Source organism: Thermobia domestica, chromosome 6 (genome assembly GCF_964235325.1).
Source record: "Thermobia domestica chromosome 6, izTheDome1.hap1.1, whole genome shotgun sequence".
In the NCBI taxonomy this organism is placed as follows: Eukaryota; Metazoa; Arthropoda; class Insecta; order Zygentoma; family Lepismatidae; genus Thermobia; species Thermobia domestica.
The window spans coordinates 196,252,731-196,280,691 of NC_137459.1; the positions used below are offsets into that span (position 1 = coordinate 196,252,731).

Here is a 27,961-nt window from a genome sequence, read left to right on the forward strand (position 1 = left end):
CCTGTGAAAATATTTCTCTTTTTCACAAGTAATAACTCTTACACAACTAAATGTAAAGACATGAGTTTGGCTCGAAAAGAACAAGAGGGATATGCGCGGCTTCATTAGAAAGAGGAACGCAAAAGAAAAATGCACTTCTGAAAATGATTTGTATGAAGTTTACACCAAAATACACGGAGGTAAGCATTTCAAGAAATGAAGAGGAAAACCCAGTTGAGTATGTAAGATAAAATGTAAATATGTGCCTGTGTGTGCCCGGACCCTGCAAGAGATGTAAAAGGGGAAAAACTAATTTTAAAACTCCAAGACAGGCTGTTGCTCTTGATCGATACAAGTCCACTGATAGAACGAGAATACATATTCTGACAGCGACGGCAGAAACATTAGGCCATAATGTAAAGGAACTAGTAATAAATATGCATCGATGCTGAGAGAAAATCCGTAGCGAAGTGGCATAAGATCACAAAAACAATTTCGGAGTGCACCAAATGCGTTAGTTGTGCAATGAGACAGAAAACTACTGCCGAATTTGACTGGTAGAGAGACTATCGACGGGTTATCAATACTTATTACAGGAGATGCTCATGAGAGGCTAATTGGTGTTCTCAGTTTGTCATCATGAAGAGGAGAACGAACATATTATTTCTACTACAGTTCATTAGCTTGAAGAATGGAACTTGGTAAAGTTCGTGCAGACAGTTTGTTGTCACACTATTCCCTGCAATATGTGTCATGTGAACGGTGCTTTCATTCTGCTAGAGTAGATGCTCCAAAATGATCTTCTATACCTTCCCTGTAGACACTACATTTATGAATTGGTTTTAAAATGTGTATTTGACAAGTGTTGTGTTTCGTTTGCATCTGGACCGGACGTTCCCCTATTTAAGCATTTTCAGAACGATTGGTCTAAAATAGATTGTACTAACTTTATTCCAAAATTGATGATGATAATGACGTAAGAAACAACATTTCAGATGTAAGAATTGAAGTATTGAATTTTGCTATCAAACTTGTAGAAGCAGGACACCGCAGAGAAGATTACAGTAAATTTTTAGAACTGACATTCTTGGATGGCATACCTCCTCGAAGAGTTTTCTTTCGTTTGCCTGGAGCAATTCACCATGCAAGGTAGATGGGAAAAGCAATATACTGTTTAAAAATATTTCTCTTTCGCCAACATTTTCGTTTAACGAAGCAAATAGAAACGGGTCTTCGGAGAGCATGAATTTTTCTGATACGACTATATGTCCAAGCTTGATTTAAATGTGATCAAGTATCCCATTCATCATTACAAGACCTGCAACTTTTGAAAGCTTTGTACAGTTATAAGCAAATAGATAATGAATTATCTGAAGTGGCTCTTTCTAAATTTTCTCGGCATCTCTGGTACTTGAAGGAGGAATACGTAGCATTGGAGTTTTTTGATGATGAAGTTAACATAGTGGAAAAACAAAAATTGGTTGAAAGAATTAAAACTGTAAGGAGAAATCGTGAAGCAGCAATGAGGCTTGGCTTGACGCAAGGATAATACCATAAAAATTCTTGCGAAAAGAGAAATCAGTGATTTTGATACAACAAACATTTTTTTCTCGTGAGATTCAAAATATCCAAATGGTTTCTTGAGTGTGATCCGATTTCATGGTCAGATAACAATGACTATCTTCAAGGAAAGACAATAGTTAAATTCATCTCCGTAATAAACGATGCAGCAGAAAGGAGAGTGAAACTAACAGAAGATTACAACATCGTTTTTACGAAAAATGAGTATCAGAAACAGTTTCTTTTGCACATAGTGAATTCTCATAGATAATCTTTTCCTAGATGTGACAAAAGTGAGCTGTGTAGTATATAAGATTGAAAACCTATTGAAAACTTACCCCAAAGCTACAGTACTGCATAAATAAGGGATATTTCAATTTCTTCCATGTTATATATTTTCTTTTTTCTCATAATGGTCTATGAATCATCTTGATGGAAAAACTTATTGGTAGTTCATGAGGAAACAAAGATTTAACTTTCTCTAGCAGTTTGTTTCCAGTTTATGTAAAATACTTCCAAAATTCTTAAAAATCTGTGGTCCATAACTACAATAAAATAACATTACATCGAAGCATTTCGTTTTTCACACGTAATAACTCTTACAAGATTATTGGTAGCTTGAAAATAATACGAGATTTGTGCTTCTGGGAAAACGCCACCTCAAAATGATATGTAATATGACCCTCTTCCTATTTGAAAATTTTGACCTGAATTCAAGATGGCGAACTTCAAGATGGCCGCCATAATAATGCTATACAAAATTAGGTTGTTCATTTCCTCTAGTTCCATTATCCAAGATATATTTCCATTCCCTTAAGCCATTTGTAAATTACAAGAGTTTATTCCAGCTTTTCCCCATATACTATGTATTGTAAACGCATTCAAAATTTTAGGTCGTTTGGGGCACCATTTAAAATTATTCAATGGATCTAATTTTTCTCCTGGCTTAATTTTGTCCCATATGGAACCATTTTAGGAGGTGAGTCCAAGGAAATTCTTAAATTTCTTTTTCCTCATATAAATAAGGACCACCCTATATATACATATATATATATATATATATATATATATATATATATATATATATATATATATATATATATATATATACAAATTCCGAGCTCCAGTATCAATAATACAAACAACTTCTAATAATAGGTATTCAAAATGTAATTTTCAAGAACATTTGGAAGTTAAATCTAAAAACTCGCCCTTTTTTGTGACCAGGATTTCAACAGGAAAAAATGAAATCTTTGAGTTTTACATCCCACGGTAATGCCGGTTAGGCTAAAGGAGACGGTGATGATGAGCAATGAATGAAATGGTGGAATGAAGAGTGGGGAAAAAACGGGAGAACCCCGAGAAAACCCACACACACGGTGTTTGTCCACCACAAAGTTCAGTTGACGGGGCTGGGATCGAACCCGGGACCCCAAGCACCAGAGGTGAACGCTCTACCACTGAGCCACCGCAGCCCCCGATTTTAACTGGGAGAAACGTTTTGTTGGCTGATTACACATTCATACATTCTGTTTTCCACTGTTCACATCAGTCACGTAAACTTTTTTGTTATTTTAACTAGCAATTAAAAATATATCAATTTTCTAGCAAATAAGTTTTACATAGTAGAATGGTACCTGAAATATGGGATGTTGCATAATTAATGTAGGATTTGGGATACCTTCAATTTGACACACAACTGTGGCATAAAGATGCTGACTATGCCTTGTTATACAGCAGATTTTTGTTAATTCGAAATATTGAATATTTCGAGCAAAGGTTATTCCCTTGAACAATGATAAAGCATCGTGGTAAATCGAAGTTTCCAACCTCCTGTTTGTACAGTTCGAAGTAATACAGTACATAAATTTTAGTGTTGTACAAATTAAAAACTGAATCATGCAGTTTCAACTTGTTTTCAATTATCCACGAGCAACTGTACTGAAGAGTGACACAAAAGCACAATCAATCTGGTGATGATAAAGAATATGATGATATTTTTCACGAAATACATGAAATTGAAGATTTTGTTAATAGTGTAAAACAAAGTAACAAATAAAACAAATGAAGATTAGGAACTTTGTTCAAGTGAGAGCAGATAATTAAGGTTATTGCTCGTGTATGTACTAGCTTTTTTAATACTACATACTACAATTGTTTACTTTACTGCGCATTTTGAGTCACCCCTTTAGTTCAAGTGTCTACTTTCGTCTTGTAATAGAGCTTTGTCTTGTACTTTAGATAGAACTTCACTCTTAATATGAATCTTTACTTACGAATTTCTTTGTAATCAATTCCGTTGGGAAGTTTTTGATTTTGTTTCGTTTAAAGGGCAAAATTGAATTTTGGGAAAAGGTTAAAACGTTTGTTCATTTACTATACGGTAGGATGATGCTGAAACTATATAAACTCAAACGAATATGTTTAATTCGAAACAATCATATTGCTGCAGAAGCTGTCACTTAGTAATTACTCAAATTTTCAGCGGAAACTGGCATCTTCCTCAGGGGAAATTTATTAAAACTTCTACAGTAAACTCATCATATCCCATCGTTATGGATGCCACACACCACACATTACAGCAGTCTCGTCACTGTAAATGTTTTAAGGAAACGGCGATGACCATTATGGAAATTTCTATTGAAAATGTAGGCAATTACTAAATAACGGGTTATTCCAAGATTAGTTCATGTGAACATTTCTAAACATGCGTCACTTTACTTTCTTAAGTTACAATTTAAAGAGTGATATTCAAGTACCGCTGCTCCTTAACCTTAAAATCTACGGTATCAAGTTAGTGAATGTTAATTTACCAATAGAATTACGGCAGCTTTAGTATTATTGTGCAGACCGTGTGCGAAAGCATTGAAAGTTGAGCACATTACTTTTCAAAAGTTTCTTTTTATATTTTAATATAGAAAATAAGCATATATAAGGTATCTCCTCTTTATGACCTAGCTACATGCCAATATTTTGTATCTACTTTCTACTGAGTTTCTTCTCGAAATATTCTTTTATATTGCTACCATGCACATAAATGTTAATGTTGGATGGACAAAACAAAGGAGCAATACGTCTGGATATCAATGAAGCAGGCTATTTATGCATGCCACACAATTCTGAGTATAGATTATAAAGTTTCTTCTTGTATAGCTGCTGTTCTTTAGAAGTCGAAATAACTACATGTAGTTATCCTCATGTAGCCACCTCGAAGCATAAGTAACTATATATAGTTAAATAATATCTTTTACATTTCTCTTTGAAAATCTATGTTATTGATCACATTTACTAGTCAATACATCCCTTTTACTGCTTTTATTATTTTCAATTTACAGAAACTTAATTGCGTCAATATATATATTACAGAATGAATCTTTCTTTATTGAAGAAAGAAACAAATATCCATTCTCCGAAGAGGTTTATTTTATTGATGCTAGTTACAAGGTCTTCAGAGGGAACACTTTGCTTCTTTCAATGTGGTATGTACGTTAGATTTCACGTGGAGGGGGGGGGGGCACTAAAAAGTGACTAGGGGAGCAAATCCAATTTTCTCGAAAAAAATAAAGTATTCAATTTTTGACTCCTCTTCTTAGGCTATTTGGTTAAATAAATACAAATTATACCGTTTATTCCATTTTGAGTATTTTGCATATTGTTTCATGTCTCTAAACCAATTACGGAATGAGCTACTGGCATTTGAAAATGACTATGAATATTGCATTTTGTTCAAAAAATTAATTGGACTGTAAGGTTACATGACTGGACAGGCTCGGTCTGCTATGTTTCCCTCGTGTATAGTTACTAGTGCTGTCGAAATCGGTTTTAAAAACCGCATTTGCGTTTTCGGTTTTCAGAAAACCTGTTTTCTCATAAACCGCAAACCACAAATGTCACAAAAATTCGACAGCACTATAAACTATTGCAGGTGTCTGGGACTTGCGATAAGAAACCAATCAACACATGCAAAACCACAACATTCACATTTATCGGAGTGGCAACAACTCAACAATAAAATTGTGTATTGCGATCTAGATTTTTTTTTTTTTTTTTTTAAGAAACGGAGATGGTGCTTTTTTGTTAACAAAAGAAAGAGTGGGAGTACTATATTTTAAAAACAAGATTATTATTATTATTATTATTTAAAAAGGAACCTATCAATTACAAACTTCAAAGACTCGACTGTGTCAGTATTAAGACTACTTAGTACCTGTTGATTCTACTGTGGAAGTGTAGTGCTGTGTGTGTGGGTGTTTTTTTTTTTTTTCTAGAGAGACAGAAATTTTTAAGGACAGCGTTATTTGAAACTTTACTTACAATTGTAGAAGTAGTTATTGAAATAATAATATTAGATTTAGGCATAGGGAATTCTTCTGTAAAAAAGGTAATTTCAGGTGCTAGAATAGGGAAATTTAATGCGGATCATTTGGCAACACTGCTTTGGCTTTCTTTGTTACTGTTCAAAACGTAACACTCAACCATTAACACAGCCTTACCCTCACACCTTAGTAACAGGATATTGTTCTTTGTGAGTGAAAAACTTGTATCAGATTTTATCAGCACAAAGCTTTGCAGTGCAATAGACAGTCTGCTGCTTCCGTACACAATCTCATATATATTTTATTTCTGCTAAGCAAATGTAGTAGGGATGGTACCGAGACCGAGACGGACTTTTATATATCGAGACGAGACAGAGACTGAGATAGACCTCTATAAGTCGAAATCAGATTTATGTCAGTCTCGAAAGTCTCGAATCTTGATAATGATAACTATTAAAATTGCCTTTACTCAAAATTTGTTTGGTTGCTGTGTTACATAATATGGCAACGGTTGACTGATGTACAGTGGCGTATTTAGGGGATGGTTATCGGGCTCAAGCCCTTTCCGAAACAAAATCAACTGCTTATGTATATAGCCTTTTCTCTCTCTCGCTCTCTCTCTCTCTCTCTCTCTCGATATATATATATATATATCCGCATATATATACGCGGATCCAGGATATGATTAAGGGAGGGGCTAAACCATAGCTTGCCACTTTATCCAGTGTAAAGAAAGTAGGATTGAAGCCCATTTTATCGAGTGTATACCTGAACGTCAAGGGGGGCTATAGCCCCTATTACCTTCTTGTTGGATCCGCGATATATATATATATATATATATATATATTTGGTCTAGGAATTAATTCGTGCGGGTGGACAAGAGATGGCGCAACGAACGGAGCGTCCCACAGTTCCGTGTATCCACACATTTGTTGCAAACCCCTGTCATCGCGTATCGTTCGTAGTATAGGGCAGTGGATTAAAGCGTCAACACCAGTTTGTAGTTAAGTGAACATGGCGCAATTTGTGCCTGATAAAGTGTTTTTGCGGGGTGTCCTGCTGCATTACTTTAACATGCAGAAAAGTGCGACTGAAAGTCATCGTATTTTGGTGGAAGTGTATGGTGACCATGCTCTAGCTGAGCGAACGTGTCAGAAGTGGTTTGCATGGTTTAGAAGTGGTGATTTCGGCTTGGCAGACCAAGAGCGAGCTGGACAGCCAAAAAAATTTCAAGACGAAGAATTGACAGCATTACTCGAGCAGGATTCGTGTCAAACGCAGGAACAACTTGCAGCAGCATTAGGCGTTGATCAAACAACAGTCTCCAAACGCTTGAAAGCCATGGGAATGATTCAAAAGATGTCACATTGGGTTCCACATGAATTGAAAGACAGAGACGTTGAAAGACGAAAAACCATTTGCGAATTGCTGCTTCAACGACAGAGCAGAAAGGGGTTTCTGCATCGAATTATTACGGGTGATGAGAAGTGGATCCATTACGAGAACCCTAAACGAAAAAAGGCCTGGGTGAAACCAGGTGAACCAGGTCCATCAAAACCAAAACGAGATATTCACTGTGCAAAGGTTATGCTGTGCATATGGTGGGATATGAAAGGTGTGGTGTACTATGAGCTGCTGCAACCGGGTGAAACTATGAATGGAGAACGTTATCGACGACAATTAATGCGTTTGAAGCAAGCTCTGGCCAGAACACGACCAGAATGGGAGAACAGACATGATAAACTTATTGTTCAACATGATAACGCTCGCCCACATGTCGCAAAACCGGTCAAAACCTATTTAGAAAATGTCGGATGGGAAGTTTTACCCCACCCGCCGTATTCACCACACGTTGCTTCTTCGGACTACTACTTGTTCGATTGCATGAACAACGATTTGATTGGACAGCGGTTTACTTCTTCAGAAGATATCGAAACATGAGTCTCTGACTGGATCGCTTCCAAGGATGAGGACTTCTTTCGCCACGGAATCCGTACATTGCCTGACAGATGGGCGAAAGTGGTGGCTAGCGATGGACAATATTTTTCTTAAGGTATTTATGTATTTTGTGTTTGTACTACAGCTTCAATGTGTGCGAACCAACCGCACGAATTAATTCCTAGACCAAATATATATATATTATATATATATATATATATATATATATATATATATATATATATATATATATAAAATGCTGAAATTTTGTACCAAGTTGTGTGAAATATTGAAGGGGAAATTCTTCTAGATACTCTGCAATACCATAGATAAACAAGCAGTGTTGCTAACGCAACATAAAATTGTATTTTTCTCAAATTGCACTAGGTAATTTATTACATATTTCTAATCTAGATATTAAATAAAACCACAATACCACATACATTATTCAGTGTAACATCGGACAATACAGTATCACTAACATCAACATTTTGGAGATCTCATAATTCAAATGGCGTGGATGGTGCAATGCGCATCAATTTTATCTTACAAGGGATATCACCCAATTGTCCGGCTCCGATTTCAATGATTTTTTTTTTTTCTGATAGAGGACATGTATTCATTATATGACAGAAATTTTTGCCATGGTGTATGTTTTCTATTTTACTATAATTTTTAAGAGTTGCGATGTGGTTATTAAAGATTACTGCAGAAGTCCATTACTATCCTTTGTAAACGGAGTGTTAATGAAAGAAAAAAAAAATGTAGATACATATAAGGTCTAGGGGGAAGTAGTATGGTAGGTATGACCTTGACGGCAGCCATCCTGAAATCCGCCATTTTGAATTAAAGAAGTTTTGAAAAATGAAAACCATAGCATGTGACATCTCATTTTAATAGTAAATTTTCCCAAAAACCCAATGGTATGCTTATTTTTAATCTACAGTTAACCAGTATGAATTTAGGACTGCTTCTAATGTGCACCAAACGTCCATTATTCGATCTTTCAAATTGGCAAAACTCCTAATTTTCACCGCATGTTTTAAGATTCCAACTGGCACTTTGCAATTGTTGCCATGGCTCACGTTTTCTAAATTTATTACTTTTTTTTAAGAGTTGCGATTTATCAGTTCATGAATAGTGTTGGGATAAGCGTCCAGCAATCTTTCTGAATTTTGAAGACTTGCCATATAATTATTCATTTCCTATGTCATGTAATTATTTATTTCCTATACTTGCCCTTCAAAAACTCGTTTACTGACATGAATCATCGCACAACGAAACAACTCCAACTTTGCATTCAGGTAATACCGAAGACGTAGCTTGTAATGGATAATAGATGAGAGAAGAAATAAAATGAAAATTCACTTCAAAAAGCAAAACGAAATATGATTGTAATGTAAATCAATGTTCTTTTGTTTTGTTTTATATTTATTTCTTTATTATTTATTTATTTTCTATGGCAATCTTTTAGGTAGTCAGACAAAAATGTCATTCGTTTTCTAGCGATTGTTGTCGATGGTTCATATTTGTAAGATTTATAATCAGTATTGATCGGGAACTCGACTAAGTTACACCTCTTTATAAACAAGTTACCTGTTTTCACTTTATGTTCATGGTAAAAACAGCGTGTTGGGAACAGTCATATGATGCCTCTTTGATATTTTCTATCATTGCTGCTGTTCCTTTCAAGTTGTATTTATTAAAAATATTTTATTGTTTGTCGTTTGCGCAACATGTAGGCTATATTTCCTGATAATTTTGTGTTCGTATAACACCAATTTGTTATAATTTCATTTGTATTTTTTTTTTTTTTTTTTTACGTCACATAGGTCCATAGGTTCCTCATATATTCTAGTTTAAAATAAATAATGACATTACAAGTTTTCAAAATTCAGAAAGATTGCTGGATGATTATCATAACATTATTCACGAACTGACAAATCGCAACTCTTAAAAAATGTAATAAATTCAGAAAAAATGAGCTATGGCAACAATTGCAAAGTGCCAGTTGGAATCTTAAAACATGCGGTGAAAATTAGGAGTGTTGCCAATTTGAAGGATCGAATAATGGATATTTGGTGCACATTAGAAGCAGTCCTAAATTCATACTGGTGAACTATAGAAGAAAAATAAGCATAGCATTGGCTTTTTGGGAAAATTTGCTATTAAAATGAGGAGTCACATGCTATGGTTTTCATTTTTCAAACTTCACTTTAATTCGAAATGGCGGATTTCAAGATGGCTGCCGTCAAGGATATCTTTACCGTATCACTTTCCTCTAAGCATAATATGTACTACTAAAGCTTTTATCTACTTATCATCATTGCGGGTTAAAAGCAAAGGTAAGGGACTTACGCACGTAGTAAGTATAAACAATTAATATGCCTGTAACTTTTCCCCAAATGGGCGTATCTTAAAACTAACTTCACCATTGTCTTCCTGATTAAATTCTAACCCGCAATTATGTATCATATTACCCTATTCCCATTAAAAAAAAAAAAAAAAAAAAAAAAAAAAAAAACTTGACCTTAATTCAAAATGACGGATTTCAAGATGGCTGCCGTCAACGTCATACCTACCATACGACTTCCCCCTTGGACTTATATGTATCTACATGGTTGTTCTTTCATTAATACTCCGTTTACAAAGGGTAGTAAGGGACTTCTGAAGTAATATCTAATAACCACATCACAACTCTTAAAAATTATAGAAAAATAGAAAACATGCACCATGGCAAAAATTTCTATCATCACGAATAATGAATACATGTCTTCTATCAGCACACACACACAAAAGAAAAAAAAAATCATTGAAATCGGAGCCGGACGATTGGGTGATATCCCTTGTTAGCGTCAAATACTATGATCGTGGTATATTTCTAATGTATTTCGAATGAATAAAGGAACAAAGTTACAAGACATTGAAAATTTAAATTTTTCTAAATACTTTACTTCGAAAACGTGCAGACATATAACGTCTCATCATGTAGATGCTTCAAAAAGACTTAGTCTAAATGACCATAATGCCATTTACAAGAACTGTTATTTCAGACCGTTACAGAAATACGAAACACATGAGTAGTGATGGTTATACTGCTTAAAATGACGTATTTGTGTTAAATTTTTAAAATGATTGTTGCTTTCCTTTGCTTCTATAACATCACAACAATAGTTTTCGGCGGTTTTAATTACAACAAGTCGCATGTTGCCCACTTAAATAAGTTGCTAAATATTATTCTAAATATAGTGCAAATAACGTAGCTAAACTGCAAAATATTTTAAAATTACTCGTAGTTTGTTTTATGATGTAAGAATGTTTTCAAAAGGTGACGTTTTTCATGGCCTTTGGGCTAGCTATAATGTTAATGTCAAAGTTTTCGTTCCAGTAATATATGTAAATGCAAATTGTAACTTGATATTAAATGTGACTAATAAATTTTCAGTAACACTAGTTGTTCCCTCTAAGCCTTAGGCCTGGTGTACACTTTAGATTAAAACTGTGCTTAATTAAAGTGCTAATTACACCCTAACTACATTTCACTTGGTTTAGTTTGACCACCGACCACCTCAAACTCGATCCATATAGCTCAGGAGCGTCATTTCAGATTTTGCTTTGGGGGGGGGGGCAAGACCCCTTGATATAAGTAAAATTTCGCGTTTTTCACTGATTTACTTCTATTTTATTGGCAAAGTCTATATAAATCTCAAACTCAGGGGGGGGAATTGCCCCTCCCTGCCCCCCTAAATGACGCCCCTGATATAGCTACATGCAATTGTTCAAGGACTCTCCCTACCATATAGTTACAGTATATGCAAAAATTCAAGGACTTACAGTTAGTAATACATATTGCGTTCATTTTTGGTTTGGTTTGTTTAGTTTAACGTCCAATGGTTATGCTAGGGCGGCTAAAGGAGACGTGGAGCTACTGATTACAGTGGAATCCGAACCACGTAGGACGTTCAACATTTCCCCCCACCGAGAACTCGGGACCACGCGAACCGAAGTCAAGCGTGTTAGCGGTGTTGATTTAAATCATTCAGTCAGTGTAGCAAGATCCGAAGATCAAAAAATAGAATTTCTGTGCTCCGAAAGCAGTGGATTTGAGCTATTTGTAGCCCAAATATATAATGAATTACTTGGCAACTAATGACTGATACTAATTTTAACTTGAGCTAGAAAATATGCTGGACGTATTGCAAGAAGAAATTATGATTGATGAACGAAAACAATTATAAACTGGACACCACGAGAGAAAAAAAAAAAAAAAAACAGCCTAGGAAACGTCTGCATACAAGAAGGCGTGACGAAATCAAGAACCGCTGGGGAGTAAGCTGGAAAAGAATTGCCGAAGATAGATAGTTGTGGAGGAGACTTACAAGGAGAAGGCAGTTCGGGGCCGTTTTTTGCGAGGTGGTAGTGCACATTTAAAGAGTTAATATTACAAACTGGGAGAGCGCAATGGCCAAAAATAACCGAGAAAAACCGTCTTAAAATTTTCTACTCGCCGCATGTATTGTAAGACGCGCAACCTTATCAAGTAACGGTGTGGAAGAGTGAAAAGAACCTGAGACTCAAGTGCAAAAGGTCCCGGGTTCGACTCCCATTCGAGTGAAACTTTTACTTTCGTTTTCTGCTTCAAGCAATAAAGTAGCATTTGTAACTATAAGTAAAATATTAATTCACCATATGTTTATAATGTATTAAAAAATAGAAATTTTCAATCACTTGTAAAACCTTTCAATGCTTCATGTTAACTAGGAAGAAAATTTAATCTATTTCGTAAATATACTGATATCACGAGTTATATTATGGTTACGACAGTCGTTGTGTAATAAATGTTCTTGAAGCTTCGTGTCTACATTTGTTGACAGTGTGCGAATTACAAAGGAGTTGAGGGGGAAATCCCCTTTGCTAATACTGGATGTTGCTATAACGAAAGGAGATTCCCCCCTCATTCCCCTTGTAATTCGCACACTGTCAATAAATGTAGACACGAAACTTTAAGAACATTTTTACACAACAACCGTTACGGAAGAGATTAAATTTTGTTCCTAGTTAACGTGAAATATTAAAAGATTTTACAAGTGACTGAAAATTTCTATTTTTTAATACATTATAAACATATGGTGAATTAATATTTTACTTATAGTTGCAAATGGCTACTTTATTGGCTAAAGCTAAAAACGAAAATAAAAGTTTGACTCGAATGGGACATTTGAGTCTCAGGTTCTTCTCACTCTGCCACGCCGTCACTTGATAAGGTTGCACGTCTTACAATACATGCGGCGAGTAGAAAATTTTAAGACGGTTTTTCTCGGTTATTTTTGGCCATTGCTCTCTTCCAGTTTGTAATATTAACTCTTTAAATGTGCACTAACACCTCGCAAAAAACGGCCCCGAAGTTCACTTACCAAAGCCTGCCTTCTCCTTGTTAGAAAGACCTTCATCCAGCAGTGGATTGATAATGGTGATGGTGATGATTTTATTATATCTGAATCACAGGTGTAAACTAAAATGTCATTATTTCGTAATTTTACAGAAGAAGTGAAAGCCGGTTCCTTAACTAAGACCTGTAGTATTGTTTTTTCAAACTGTACTAAGTAGTTACAAACTGATACAACTAGAAACAACATAGTCTATAATAAATAAATAAATAAATAAATAAAATAAAATTTAAAAAAAAGTATTTTTAACTGAATTTCGACGAGAAAGTGACTTAGCATAGTCTGCCTCTAAAGTTCATATATATACATATATGTATAACTTTTACTAGGTAAGGTAGGGTAAAAATAAATCCAACATTTACGGAACTCGTACAGCGAAAAAAATATTTTTGACTCTTTAATCCTTCATGTTGCAGCAAAACTACGAAAATTAATACAAAAGAAAACTAGAAAGTTAAGAATCACTTGTTTTGGCGAGAGAGATAAAATAGATACAGATAGCTGGAATTATCTCTATACTTATATAATATGTATGTCTATGTTTCGCAAGCAATTTTCAATCAATATAAAATTTCACCGTAATGAACGCACGATTAGTTTCCTCGAATAAAGATCACATGCATCGCTGAGAGTTCAGGAATAAGCTTAATCTATGTTACAGCATTGGATATATGCTTATGTAATGCATTATTTATTTATTTATTTGCCATCAGCACAACAGGCATAAGCCCAATTATAGTGTTGGTGTATTACATAATACATTTACAATAGTTTTCTTAAACATAGAGTTCATTATGACTTTATTAACTTGTATAAAAACAGAATGTACTTAAAGTGAGACGCGAACTATGGAAACATCGGACTTTGAATCTAACTTGTTTGGTGATCCAACCCGAGACCACACATAGCCAGTGTTGGGTAAGTTACTTGTAAACATGTAACGCGTTACAAGTTACTTTACTTTCTCTTAAAATGTAACGCGTTAGTAACGAGTTACTTGCCCCCAAAAAGTAACTGTTACTTTACTTCGAAAGTAACGCGTTACTTTTAGGTCCGAAACTTTAAAAATGTGAAAAAAATTATGACTTAAATTTTCCGTACTATTATCACGAACGCTATTATTATTATTATTATTATTATTATTATTGCACGTTCTGAATCGCTTTATGTAAATGCAAGGACAAATTTTTACTTGATATATGACCATTTTCATATAATGTAACATTGATAAAATGCCATACTGCGTTACTCGTAGGGATGGACACGAGCGAGTTCGAGCGAGTTTTCTTTGACACTCGATTCGACTAGAAACAGACATCTTTGAACTCGACCCAAGAACTCGACTCGAGCCAAATCCGGTGTGTAGTTTCCAGTACATTCTTCAAGTATATTACATAGACAGTATAATTATTATCAATGACACTATTACTACTACAACTTATTATTATTATTATTATTATTATTATTTTAACAACACTGTATATAAAACGAAAGATAGAAGGTTTGTATTTGAATACTAAAAAACTAGTTGATTGCCAACCTCGGTAGTCGTGAAGTCTAGGAGTCAAAGACATTGTTCACGAGCTTCTGAATTTGGGTTGAGGGTCTAGGTTGAGTATTCGAGCTCGAGCCAAACACTGTTAAAAGTTAGAGAGCACTGGCCAAATATCTTTAAAGCTGCTCGGCCCGGGTTTAGAATTGTCAACGACTCGAGCAGCTCGGCTCACAGCTCATTCACTATCAACCCGAACCGAGAAGTAAACCGAGCCAACAGCTCACCCAACCGACTCGGCTAGAGCCCTCGGTTCAGTTGAGCCGAACCGAGCAAATGGCTCATTCATACCAAGCCAGCTCGAGCCGATGGTTCACCCCAAGTGAGGCGGCTCGAGCCATCTTCTCAGTTGAGCCGAGCCGAGCTGAGCTTGTCATAAAAAAATCTCTTGTGATCTCGCTATCGAGACGAGAGGAGATGCAAGCCGTGTCCTTTCTCGTGAGCAACACTAAAAGTATTCCATATTACTGTTTAGCTTACATTTCTCATGGCTTTCGTTTTCCAGTGTAATCAGGCCATGATTTCAAGACGACTTAAAACGAACGAGCCATTTATAAATTCGACGCGAAAAACTGAATCGGCTCGGAACTCGACTCAAGGATATTACCCTTGACTTGACTCGAAACTCGACTTGAATTCGAGTCGAGTTTTAGCTTGACTCGTGCTCAACCCTACAAGTTAGAAAAAATGGTTGCTTATTATTATTCTGTTAAGCTAATTACATAATAATAACAATGTTGTTATGTAAAATTAAAAATAAAGAATATAGAGAAACATTACACTACTCTATAATCAACGGGACTCTAGGGTAAGCAAACTGATCTGAAAGAACTCCAATATTATATACCATCATCAAACTATTTTCTAGTAATAAAGCAGGTCTGCTCATCAGAACACAGTTTACTCATATTAACACCTTACTGTAAATTGTTAGTTATGGCACCCTAGTTGTTGATAAATATTTTCCGCCGCGCACTTCAGATACTTTACTTTTAAATTCTGTCTACCATCATCCTCAGCTCTTAAGAGAAAAATATTCTTTCAAATGTTCGAACGGTAAAATATTTTCGTTCTCCATCTTTATAAAAACAACAACAATCAAAGTAAAATAGACTACCGGTATTATTGCACTCCTAGTTCACTCACTGAATGTATTGATTTGGAGCTGGCAATCAGTACACGTGATTTCCCTAAGGCTGTCTTCATCTTCAAAAAACAGCAAGTGGCACTATGAACTTACCTGTTTCTCTCTGTGTCTGTGACTGTCGGTCACTGACATACGTAGTTCATGCTCGATTGTTTCATTCTGATAAATTCACTTACAGGAAAGAAACATTTGTTTCCGTAAACAAATATACATATATTGTAGTTACTCATCCGAAATGTAACGCGAAAAAAGTAACGCAAACTAGGTACGTTACTTAAAAATTTGTAACGCGTTACAGTTACAGTTACTTTGAGAAAAATGTAACGCGTTACTAGGAAACGTTACTCAAAAAGTAACGCGTTACTTGCGTTACGTTACTTCCCAACACTGCACATAGCAAAGATGAGTGTCGTAGTTCCCACCACAAGGTTCAGGAGGTTCGTGTTATAAAGTGTCAATTAAACACGGAGATGTGAAACGGTAATAGAGCATTTGATCAATTTGAAACAAAATATATTGTAGTAATAATTTACCCTATTTGTTAAGATAATGAACGGTATAAAGTCTACGATGTATTTTCTTGAATTAAACATTAAGTTTCATTTTAACACAAACGTTTCATAAAGGCTAATGAAACAAACTATAAATTTATAAACAAGGCTAGAAAGCCAGGCACGGGATGGAACGTGTATTGTATATTAACAGATTTGTCGAATTTGCAGACTGCAGTCCACTGGCACTGTTACCGTCGTAAACTAGATTTATCACGGGAGCCTCATTCTGTTCAGTGCCTCACATGGACATCTGGTACTGGTATTACCGTCAATTTAGGCATTTGGTATCATTTCTTCGTTGAGATGCCAACAACAATTGTATAAGACACTGATTCATACAGGTAGCGATAACAAATATAAAAGATCTCAGTCTAAGTGGATGAGATTTCAAATTGAATTTCATGAGTTGCATGTGTAGTGATCTTAAATAGGGATATACCTTATTTTCTATTTAGCTGTGACTTGTACAACCAACGAACTATCCCTTTCGCACAGTGCTGCACATATTACCATAATAGTCTTGGAGCAAATAAAAAAAAAGTTAAAAACACATATATAAATCAATACAATTGTCTCGATTGATACATGCTTTCACAACTGTTAAAAGGTGTAATTAAAAACAGCAAACATTGTTTCAGCTTTGAAAAGGACAAACATGGTTTCGCTTATAAAACCGCAAACACGGTTTCGGGCGGCTTTCGCTTTCGAAGAGTTTTTGTGGTTTCGGTTTTGAAAACCGCGAAAACCGGTTTTCTCAAAAAACCGAAAATCGCAAATGTGACAGCACTAATAGTTACTGTCTAATACCGCAATACAACAGACGGAAAATCTTTGAGTTTTACGTCCCACGCTTATGCCGGTTAGGCTAAAGGAGACGGTGATGATGAGTAATTAATGAAATGGTGGAATGAAGAAAGTGGCAGGAAACGGGAGAACCCCGAGAAAACCCACGCACACGGTGTTTGTCCACCACAAAGTTCACTTGGCGGGGGCTGGGATTGAACCCGGGACCCCAAGCACCAGAGGTGAACGCTCTACCACTGAGCCACCGCGGCCCCTACAACAGACGGAGTAGAATATTACAACAATAGAGTAAAACTTACTTATGATCGGTTGCTGAGTACTTGGTAAAGCTGGCAGTTCTCTATGTTGCCATGTTTTTGAGAACACAGGAATTTCTGCCACTTGTGTATTTTGATGTAAAAGTCATAGACTTTTGTACAACCACTTGTTTTAAGTTTGCAAAAATTAAATAACATATCCTAAAACTAAAGAAATGTAAGAAAAAGAATATTCTCAACTTCACAACCGTGAATATTTAACATGATAAAGAAAAGACCATGTTTGCATTCGTGTTGGGTCGAAGTAAATTTCGAAAATCGTGTGATATGCGCCAGAAAATGTATACACAGTTTGAGCTGTCGTGGAAAACTTATTTTCCAAATTATAATGTTAAATTTCTGGGAAAAGTAAGGCCCGTTTGAAAAATATGTGTACTTTTTAGTCAAACTGAAAGTTTCAAATGGTGGTTAAAGTAAATGATTATGATACCTTCATAATCATTATGAAATGATTATGATAAATAAAGTGCGAGGTATAACCATTTAATTCCTTGAATCAGTCGTGATTATATTTTTTATTTGCTTTTAGCGTCCCTTTCAGCAGTAAGGCTATATGAGACGTGGACCTACAGCTTAACGGTCACATATATGGTCCCACCGGGAATCGAACCTGGGTCTCTCATGCCAAGGCCACGTATGCTAACTGCTTAGCCACGAAGGAGCTTTTGAATTGGTCGTAAAATAGAAGCACACTAAAACTAAGGTTTAACTGATTTCGAATCAACGGACTTCGGATTCAATTTATAGAATATGACTACATCATTGTACACGTAGACAGATTTGGAAGTGTCGACTTATTACGAACATTTTAGGCAGGGTGATTTATTGAGAAACAACTTCTATTCGAAACTTGAGGATTTCAGGGTGAGTAACTCAAGCTTGAGGATTTTTTTCTGATACACAATTGTAAGGGGTTTCTTGTTACTAATAGAGTAAGTACATTAAATATTTTACATTTACATTATACGGCACAATTCAAGGGTAATATCCCTTTTAAAATAAGTCTTGTTTTAAAATACAATTAGCGATTTAACGGACTTTCGATCTTATGGACCATCCTGCGTCCAAATTAATATGTAAATTGTAGATTTACTGTACTTACTTATCTATACATCAACGGCTTGTGTTACTCTGCAAGTAATGTCTTTGTGACCTGATTTTTTGCTGGACTACTTTGTTACTGCAGAATATCCACAATGCCATCAAATCTGTTTCAAGACAGTCTCAGGTAGCTAAAGTTGCTAATGAAATTCTGGAATTTATTTGTAAGCGAAGAAGTCACGAACACTGAACGCTGTTCCAAGTTTCTGTTACCCATTTTCCATTAATAGCGCAAAACACACATCTGCTATATTTTTTATTTACTCCGTGATGACTAAGTCAACAGGTCTGTGACCCAGTCGAGCGGATGTTCAAACATGTCACATCTTCAGCTGTAATTTGAGAGTTGTACGAAACAGAATAATTTAATTTTGATGTAGTACGTCATGCATAAATCTACTTCTTACTCTTGGATGACATGCTCGAAATTTTTAACGCTCTATTCCTAGTGCTTATCATGTGCTATGGTACCTGGCTTTGCAATTTTTTTAAAAATCTTTTTATTATATCGTTGGTTTCGAAAACATGAAGTGTGCAAATTTTACTTGACTAGATTTAACGATAATTAATCGCTTACTTTGAAAAGGTCTACTTCGATGTTCCAGTACAGAACTGAGAAAGTAACAGTAACTGTAAATTTGCCACCCACCGAGTTTTGTTGTTTTCCCCGTGATAAAGCTGCACACGCTCCCCATAGTGCTGCCTCGAGACCGTTTTTGTTTGCTTGTTGGTTATAGTCACTAGAATTCAGCAAGGACGTCAGTGAAAGTAGGTCAACCAATCGGAAACCCAAATGTCATGTGGGCATGTATGCTTGACGGCTTTAAACTGAGAATAGATGCTAGTGAAACAGGAAGAAAAATATGACAGGCATTTGGTAAGGATGTGAAAATGACCTGACAGTACAACACTGGTTTAACACACTTAAGAACGACAAAAAGTCACTAAAGAATGCAACATGTTCATAAGCTTCAACAAAGAATCACTTAAGGTAGCTATTGACAACGTTAATGGCCAAACATGCAAGGCATTGGAAAAAGAGTTGCCATTTGTCAACAACCCTGCCAGATTCTTGCAGATTCAAATTAAGATTTCTTTTTTGAGTACCTTAGCCTGTATACAGTATTTTATACGCTTTATAAAATATGTAACACAAAATTTTATGTACTATGCTATATAGTTTACAGTATACATTTTATAACAAATTTGTGAATTATTAATTCACAATGGTTATATCTTACACTTAAAAGGTACGCACATTTAAGACAGTATCTTTTTCAGTATTTTCACCTCACCTCATTCTCCAGTTCTTCTGTTTCTTCTTTAGCACTCTGCATAATACATCATTTCTTCAATTCTAATTGTTTTATTTCTTCTGCTGCTAACTTTCTTTTGGATTTTATCTACATTTTTTGTACTTTTCTACAGCATCATTACTCATTGATGCATTTTTGGACGCATGGATCATCTTCGGAACATTAATAGCTAATACCCCACCAACTGTAGAAACTGCATCATACACCATACGCTGTGCAATCAAACTATATTCATGAAGATTCTCTACTAGGTATTCTTTGTTTATGGAAAAACCTTTCAATAGCAGCGTTGGCGTGAAACAAAACCAGTACTTTTTTTTTTTTTTGTGTGTGTGTGTGTGTGTGAAGTGAATCATTCTCTGGAAACAATGTGTTGAAAATAGGCGGTTCTTAGAATGGTCCAATCGATCAGTTTTGGGATCAAAGTTGTTGAGATACTTCATTACTTCTTCCTTTGGTGAGAAATCTAAGTAGTCTCGTTTTGCAGTGCGAGCTACCATACTAGATAATTAATTTGTCTCAACAAGAACTTCTAATGCAGCAGTCACTCTGTATGTCTTAATAGACAAATTGGTCATAATTGCAGAAGTGAAGCAGCTGGCACCTCTAACAAACTTGAAAGCAAGAGGGTTTTTGACAAAAATCTTCATGCATATATCAACAAGGAATTTTCTGTAGTCTCCATAGAGCTGAAGAACTTTCCTATCTTTTATTACCTTACCTTTTAAAGCTGCAAATCCAATGTTAACAGCACGCAAGGTCTTCAGGTTTTCTGTCTTCTTCAAATCAATTCAGAGAAGCTTCTCACTAGTATTTGCCGATTCCAAAACCTGATTCTTTACATTTCTTGCCAACAGGTGTCGAAGCATAGTGAACTCAGATCAGTGAATCATAAAAGGCAAAAGAGGATCATTACTTCGATATTTGGAGAGATACTGTTTTAGTTCAAGAGAAACAGAACGTATGAATTCCAACTGTGTGGAAGCAGGTCATTCCTTACAAAAGGTTTTACAATTACAATGTTTTCTGATGCAGTAAGGTTTTTTCTTTTTCCTCAAAAGCGTCAACATACTTCTTAATATGTGACAGCATTTCCACAGCTCTTTCAATAACTTTGGGCTTTCGACCTATTTGATAGAGCAAAACTTTAGAGGAAAGAGATGTGACCCTGTTATGCGTTTGTAATCTGCACGTCTACTTGAGTAGTTCTTGAAGAAGTAATACAAAGAGCGCAAAAATCTGTGAATGTACCATTTGGAGTTGCTATTTGCCATTTTATACGAGCACTACCGTGAACAGCATGCAAGAAGCACTACCAAAGTCCAAGAGCTTCGGATCTGAAGGTGAATCATCTAAGTACTTCTTTAGGTCGTTCAAAAACTTCAGGTTTACATTCGATCTGTCCATTGATACTTGCAGCATCTTTTTCGTATCCAAACCAGTGTCTCTCAAATTTTTAAAAATGTTATCAGAAAGTCCTCCGCAGTAGCATGACCTAAGAATGCGGACATAAGATATCTTGCTCGTCCCAAAATCTAAAACTATATCCATTTGATCCTTCTGAGCCACAGGATTTAAACGTTCATTAAAGGAAATACAGATGATAGGACACTCTTTAACCACGTTTGTAAATTCTTTTTGAAAGTATGGGCACAGTCCATGTGTAACTAGATATCCTTGTGCATCTTGAACTCCTTCGCAATTTTGCCGAGAAACATCACTTTAAAAAGATCACTACAAATGCCAAACTTCTAGCAGAAATGGTGTTATAACTTGATTAATAGCCCACAATATTTCTGCAGTAATAACTTCATCTTTGATGATAAAATTGTTGAGTATTTCTAGGCATAACACAAATATTGAATGTTGTGATTCTGTTATCAATAGCATATGTAAGTTCGTTATTAACAACTGAAGTTCGCACTTCACGAAGTTCGGTTTTCACCGCAACAGAGTTGTAGTTGATGGAGCAGCATTCACAGGAACAGAGTATGTAGTTGCTTCCTTAGCAGGTACCAAGTGAAACAGTTTTTCGGTCAAACTTGAAGAATTTACTCTTTTAATATGCATTTTGCTTTCGGCATGAGATCGAACTGAAGACATCCCATGTTGCTAATATCAAAACTTGTCATCCACAAAGAGCAATACCCATTACACTTATCGTTTTCTAACCTCTGAAGCCAATTCCAATTTGAATTTATTGTCCAGTCCAACCACTCATCTCTGAAAGAAGTCTTTCCTCTTATTTTACTCATTTTCTCTGAACAGATAAGTGAAACAATAATGTAAGTAAATACATAAATAACAATGGATGAAGTATATTATATACATAATATACTCAGAGCTGCAAACTAGCTGTAGGGTAAAATTTACTGACTAAAAATGTGGAAATGCTGACTAAATACCTGACATCAATCCTCATTTTAAATATGAAGTAGGCTAGGCTACAATAACAAATCAAATAATTAACTGCTTTTAAAATTGGCCACCTTCTCCCCACTGAGCAGCTGTGAAAATTGAAATTCAATCTTTAAAAAACAAAAAAATGCGGTAAATAGGTAATGCTGTGCAATCATCGAAGCCCAGAGAAAATCACAGCTGCTTAGGCCAATTCCCTTGCCTCCTTTTTAATATACAATATAAAAACAAAGAAGTACGAGCAAAAAACTTTCAATAAACACTTCGTAGACTTCACAAAATATTTATTCAAAAATCAATAGTTAATGCAACCTTAAAAAAAATAAAAAAATAAAGAAGAGTGTTACTGTTAGGTGTATGTAGCTGCTTATGAAAGCGCTGAATTCTTTACACAAGCAATGTGTCACATCCAGATCCATACCAAACATTAAAACTAATCCTCAGTTTCCCATTATTGGGCATACTTTTACTGACTATTTACAGCCCTGTATACTGTACTTGAAGCATTGGATATAATATAATGCATCCATTGTTATTATACGTGAGGTACTGAAGAAAAAGAAAGAAAAAAAAAAAAAAAAAAAAACAACACGGAAACTGAAAACAGTATTAGTAGAAACAAGGAAGTCAGTGACTATCTGCAGCCCCAAGAGAGAGAGCAGGGTCTTAACGCCGGATCATGGGGAAAATTACGATTTATTATTCCGTAACTGTACTGTATCACATAAATATTGTTCTATAAAATCACTTTTTTTCATGACCTGAAACTCAATTTCACTACTTTCATGATCTCTTGCCGACAACCCCACCTCATGACCTTCATGTCCAGTAGACACCCTGCTCGGAGGTCTGATATAGTTAGACAAGAGCATTATTTGTATTATATAAATGTATTATTAATTTATATTACAACTTGTATAAATAATTGTATATTATTCTATTCTAGTTATAATGCAAGATTGTTATTACCCTGGACTTTTGGAGTTCAAAAATCCAGGGTAGATTACAAAGAATGATAATATTTGTATATTTCAGGGCTCATAGCGGTCTGGTCTCTTGTAAATAGTTGAAAAGTGACCAAACTATCATGCCTCTTTTTTCCCTTGTAAATTTCTCCATCACCTCTCTGTTGTTTTGTTTCATCTTTTCTTCTTTACTTCTTTTTGAGCTTCCTCCTTTCTTAGGTTTTCTAAGTATGCTTTGTAGTTACGGTAAGCAGACTTCTGTAAGAAGCTTCTGAGTAAGTGGAACCAGTTCTGGCCTATTTCTGAATTTGTTCATCCCAGATATTATATTTAACTTAGCATTGAGAGCTCTCAAAGCCGTGAAATATTCAAATTCATCACCTACTCCTAAAAAGACAATACAAAAAGCATAACACAAGACGAACATGATGAACCACACACACACAGCGTTGAGCGAAGAGTCAACTATTACGAGAGAAAACTAAAAGACTACTATGATAGAAGAAAGAATAAACACAGAAGGGATTTCAACCCCACCTTGAGAGCTTAAGCATCCACCAACCATCCACTGTGTAATGCTTTAGAAAGAATAAAAGCTGACTGTTTCACATCGTTTTCGTCTTTAGCTTCTTGGGGTCTAATCCTTGGCTGCTAATCGCGGAAAACTAGCTCATATTAACTCAACTGACATAAACTATTTACGAAATTAATAACACCCATCTGTTTTAAAATTCTTTCTCTACTTTCATGTCAATGTTTATACGCAATGTTGGAACGTCAAGCTAAAAAGATTATTTCATTTTCTAATTCCACGGAATGTGCTTGCTTCCTTATAAAACTGATACACACATAAAGTAATTTTACGTATGCTTAATTTTCTTTCGCAGTTCTTGTATTTTGTTTTTAATGTCTAATTGCGTGGAGTCAGATTCTTGTCTTAATCATTACTTTTCCTCTTCAAGCCATTTTAACTTCCATCTCAATTTATCAAGTAAATTAAAAATACACGGTGCGGCAGCCTTCATAGCGTAATTTGACTTGCGTAGTACAATGACGCACTGCATGAATGCGCGCCAGCTCGTGCCGCATTCGTGTACTAATGAGCTGCCATTTCAAGTGTGTGGAGCGGTGGAGTGCACAGCATCGTGCCTTTGCTGTTGAAAGATATTTCAAGAATAACGACTCTGTTATTGCTACCCAGCGTCTATTTCGGCAACATTTCAACCTGGGATGTCATGGGAAAGTTCCAGATGGACGGACCATTGTGAGGTGGGTATGTGCATTTCGAACAGGTTCTGTTTGCAATGGAAAACCGGTAAGAAGTGAAAGAACTGTGCAGACACCAGAAGCCGTGGAAAATGTTCGTGCTGCAATATTGCGTAGCCCAAAAAGATATGCTCGTCGTCATTCACAAACTGTGCATATGTTCGATCGCTCGTTCAGGAGAATATTGCACGAAGATCTCCATTTTCACCCATATAAGCTGCAGATGGTTCAGGAAATTAGGCCTCGCGATTGGGTTTCACGAGAAACATTCTGCTTAACCATGCGTGATCTCCGCCAAAATCCACAAATGTTGCACACCATCCTGATGTCAGATGAAGCTCAGTTCGAGTTATGTGGTTCAGTGAATAAACAGAATATATGTTATTGGAGTGATGTAAACCCGCATGAACTGCACATCAAGCCCTTGCACAGTTCTCGTGTCACAGTGTGGTGTGGAGTTGCTTCCTTTGGGATTATTTACCCTTACTTCTTTGAGGATGATAGCAGTGTGGCTGTAACTATCACCAGTGAACGCTACCTAAAGATGCTACAAGACTTCGTTCTTCCCCAATTAGGTATGGTCGATGTGGATGTGGAACAATTATGGTTTCAACAAGACGGAGCGATCTTGCATACAGCCAGAATTTGCATGGATTTCTTGCGACAGACACTTCCAGGCAGAGTAATTTCCCGTTTTGGTGACATTTCCTGACCGCCTCGCTCACCTGATCTTTTATGTGTAGACTTTTTCCTTTGGGGCTACCTGAAGCAAGAAGTGTTCCGAACACGTTGTGCTACCATTCCTGAGTTGAAGGACCGCATCAGAACTGTCGTCGGCAATGTCCCAGGGAATACGTTACGGCGAGTTATGGAAAGCTTCCAACGCCGCCTAGATGAATGTGTTTTGCAGAGGGGGTATCATTTGACAGGAGTCATATTCAAAAAGTAATCCACGCAATGGACAATGACTTACACATTAGTAAATGGCATACCTTTAACTATTAATTGACGTACGAGGTAATAAATAGATTACAGTTACTGCCTGATGGTGTGTTTTTAATATCCTACTATGAACGCTGCCGCACCCTGTATGATAATTTTCTAATATGCATTTTCTATCTACTAGCAGCTTGATGCAGCCTATTCTGTTTCTTTATTTGTAAGATATACGTATTTCGTAAATTTCCCTGACTTTCCAGGTCTGTAGAAGCCCTTCATGAGGAAGTACGATGAACTGAATTCCTATGTCAATGCAGCGTGTTAAGTCACAATGCGTAGCGATGAAGTTCTCTGACATGTAAGGCGTCTAGTAACATGAGGAACACAAGTGTTTTCGCTATCCTTGATTATGCGAATACTCACCGTCACTGATGTGCCTGATCCTTATGGGGGACAGCCCATGTGGACCCACTAACTTCGCCTTACCCTTAAGCAGGAAAGATACAATTCGTACATTTTGGTGGTTACCTAGCAGGGGTTCTTTCCCCTACTGTTTTGTTTTATGGCATATCTGCATGTTGTATTTATACCCTTAACAGTGAAGCTCTCTAATGTGAGCCTGCATTCAGGAATACAACTCCTCCCATAAGAAAGGGTTTTACTATACGGATCTATTGATTATAAAGTGTACAGAAAAATTTGGGTAAGTCTTTAATTTGCCCATTTCATGTCGAGAACAGAACCCAACCAACCCCTGCGAGGTTTCTAACCCATTCCTACTACTAATACTACTCACACTATGAATCTGTATAGTAAAACTGCACGCAAGAAAGAATTCAGGCCTACGTTTAGCAGAAGGGGTCCAGCTCTTTTCTCTAAAAAAAAATTGTTACAATTTTGGTAATTTCTGTTCACATTCGGTTAGTTTAGTTTATGTTATATTAGTGTAGTGGTCCGGCATAATTTTCCAAAAAAATATAATTTCGCTTATTTCTACTAATATTAGGTTAGTTTAGGTTAGATTTGGTTACGTTATGTTCCGTCTAAGTACTTGCATCCTTAATTTCTCCTGTAAATTTTGTTTTTTTTCGTGCTTATGGACCCCTTGTACTAAACATACTCCAGAGTTCATAAGGTAACAAAAGTGCATTTTCTAATGAAAGAAGCATGTACTTCATGTATGGTCACTTAAAGTAGGATAGCGCCCAAATTGATATTTTGACAGGACAGGACAAAGTAGTCACAAACTGATTTTTTCTGTCTATTATTTGATTTATGCTAATATTTGCACAATGACACAGACATCAAAACATATACATGAACTTCAAACAAGTGTTTACAGGATATCTTACCTGGGTCGCTTTCTAGTTCAAGCCAACCTTCTGTTAACCTATTTATATCGACTGGCATTCCGAAAGGAGAATAAATAGGTGAAGTTCACTGGTCGAATGAATTTTCTTCTACAGTAATTTCGACTATTGAGGAACTTATGTCTTTAAGTGTGCTTCAAATTTTACATGTTTGTTAATAATTTACGCTACTTCACAGCACTGCAACACAGCTGTCATAACAGAAGTATTTATCACCCCTCAACGCAATGTTTTTAACACAGCGATGGACTGATGGGAAGTTCCGGAAAGTGTCAAGTTATGACAGTGATGAATAGCTCCGGAACAATTCATTTCAAAATAACGAATCCTTCACTGTAAAGGAAAAGATCTGAAGTAAATATATAGTAATGGTATTAATACAATCATAAAAGTAATTGTTAAATGATTTGAGTGACATCACTGGTTCAACTTTAAGGAAATTGATCCAATTGACTCGGTAGAGATGCGCGATTGCGAGATGTTACAATCGAAACGTTTCGATTGTTTGAACCTTTCGAGACATTTCGATTGTGATTTCTTCACCGAGAGGTTCTTAGCGAGATGTTCCTACCGAGATGATTCTAACGAAATGTTTCGTTAATATGTGACATCTATTATAGTACTGGACAATCGAAGTCTTATGGGAGAGGTTCTAAACTAGATGTACGAAGGGTGGACATTTATATATATACAGGGGTGTACCCACGGGGGGCCCATCGGAGCCAGGCCCCCCAAATGAGTTATTGTCCCCCCCAAATGACCAGCTTATAAAACATCATCGTAAGATTACCTAGTTTTAGTCATTTAAAAACAACAAAATTTACATATAATTAATAATTTACGGTAAAATAGTATGGAAAATACTATTTTACCATACCAATCGAAAAATAGTGTGGTATCCAGGGGCGTCGTAAAGGGGGGTAAGGGTGAAGCTTCTCCCCCCCAAAGTTCTCAATTTCTTAACAAGTTGGC

At 36.0% G+C, this 27,961-nt stretch overlaps 1 protein-coding gene across 1 annotated transcript in view; it reads right to left on the minus strand.

The window, feature by feature from the left end:
• Nucleotides 1–27,473, minus strand: part of caly (ubiquitin carboxyl-terminal hydrolase calypso) — a 218,206-nt gene extending 190,733 nt beyond the window's left edge. The window contains exon 1 of the mRNA XM_081762552.1: nt 26,972–27,473. Coding sequence (XP_081618678.1) covers nt 26,972–27,029 — 58 coding nt within the window. The 5' untranslated portion in view covers nt 27,030–27,473. The remainder of the gene's footprint in view (nt 1–26,971) is intronic.
• Between the last annotated feature and the right edge of the window lie 488 nt (nt 27,474–27,961).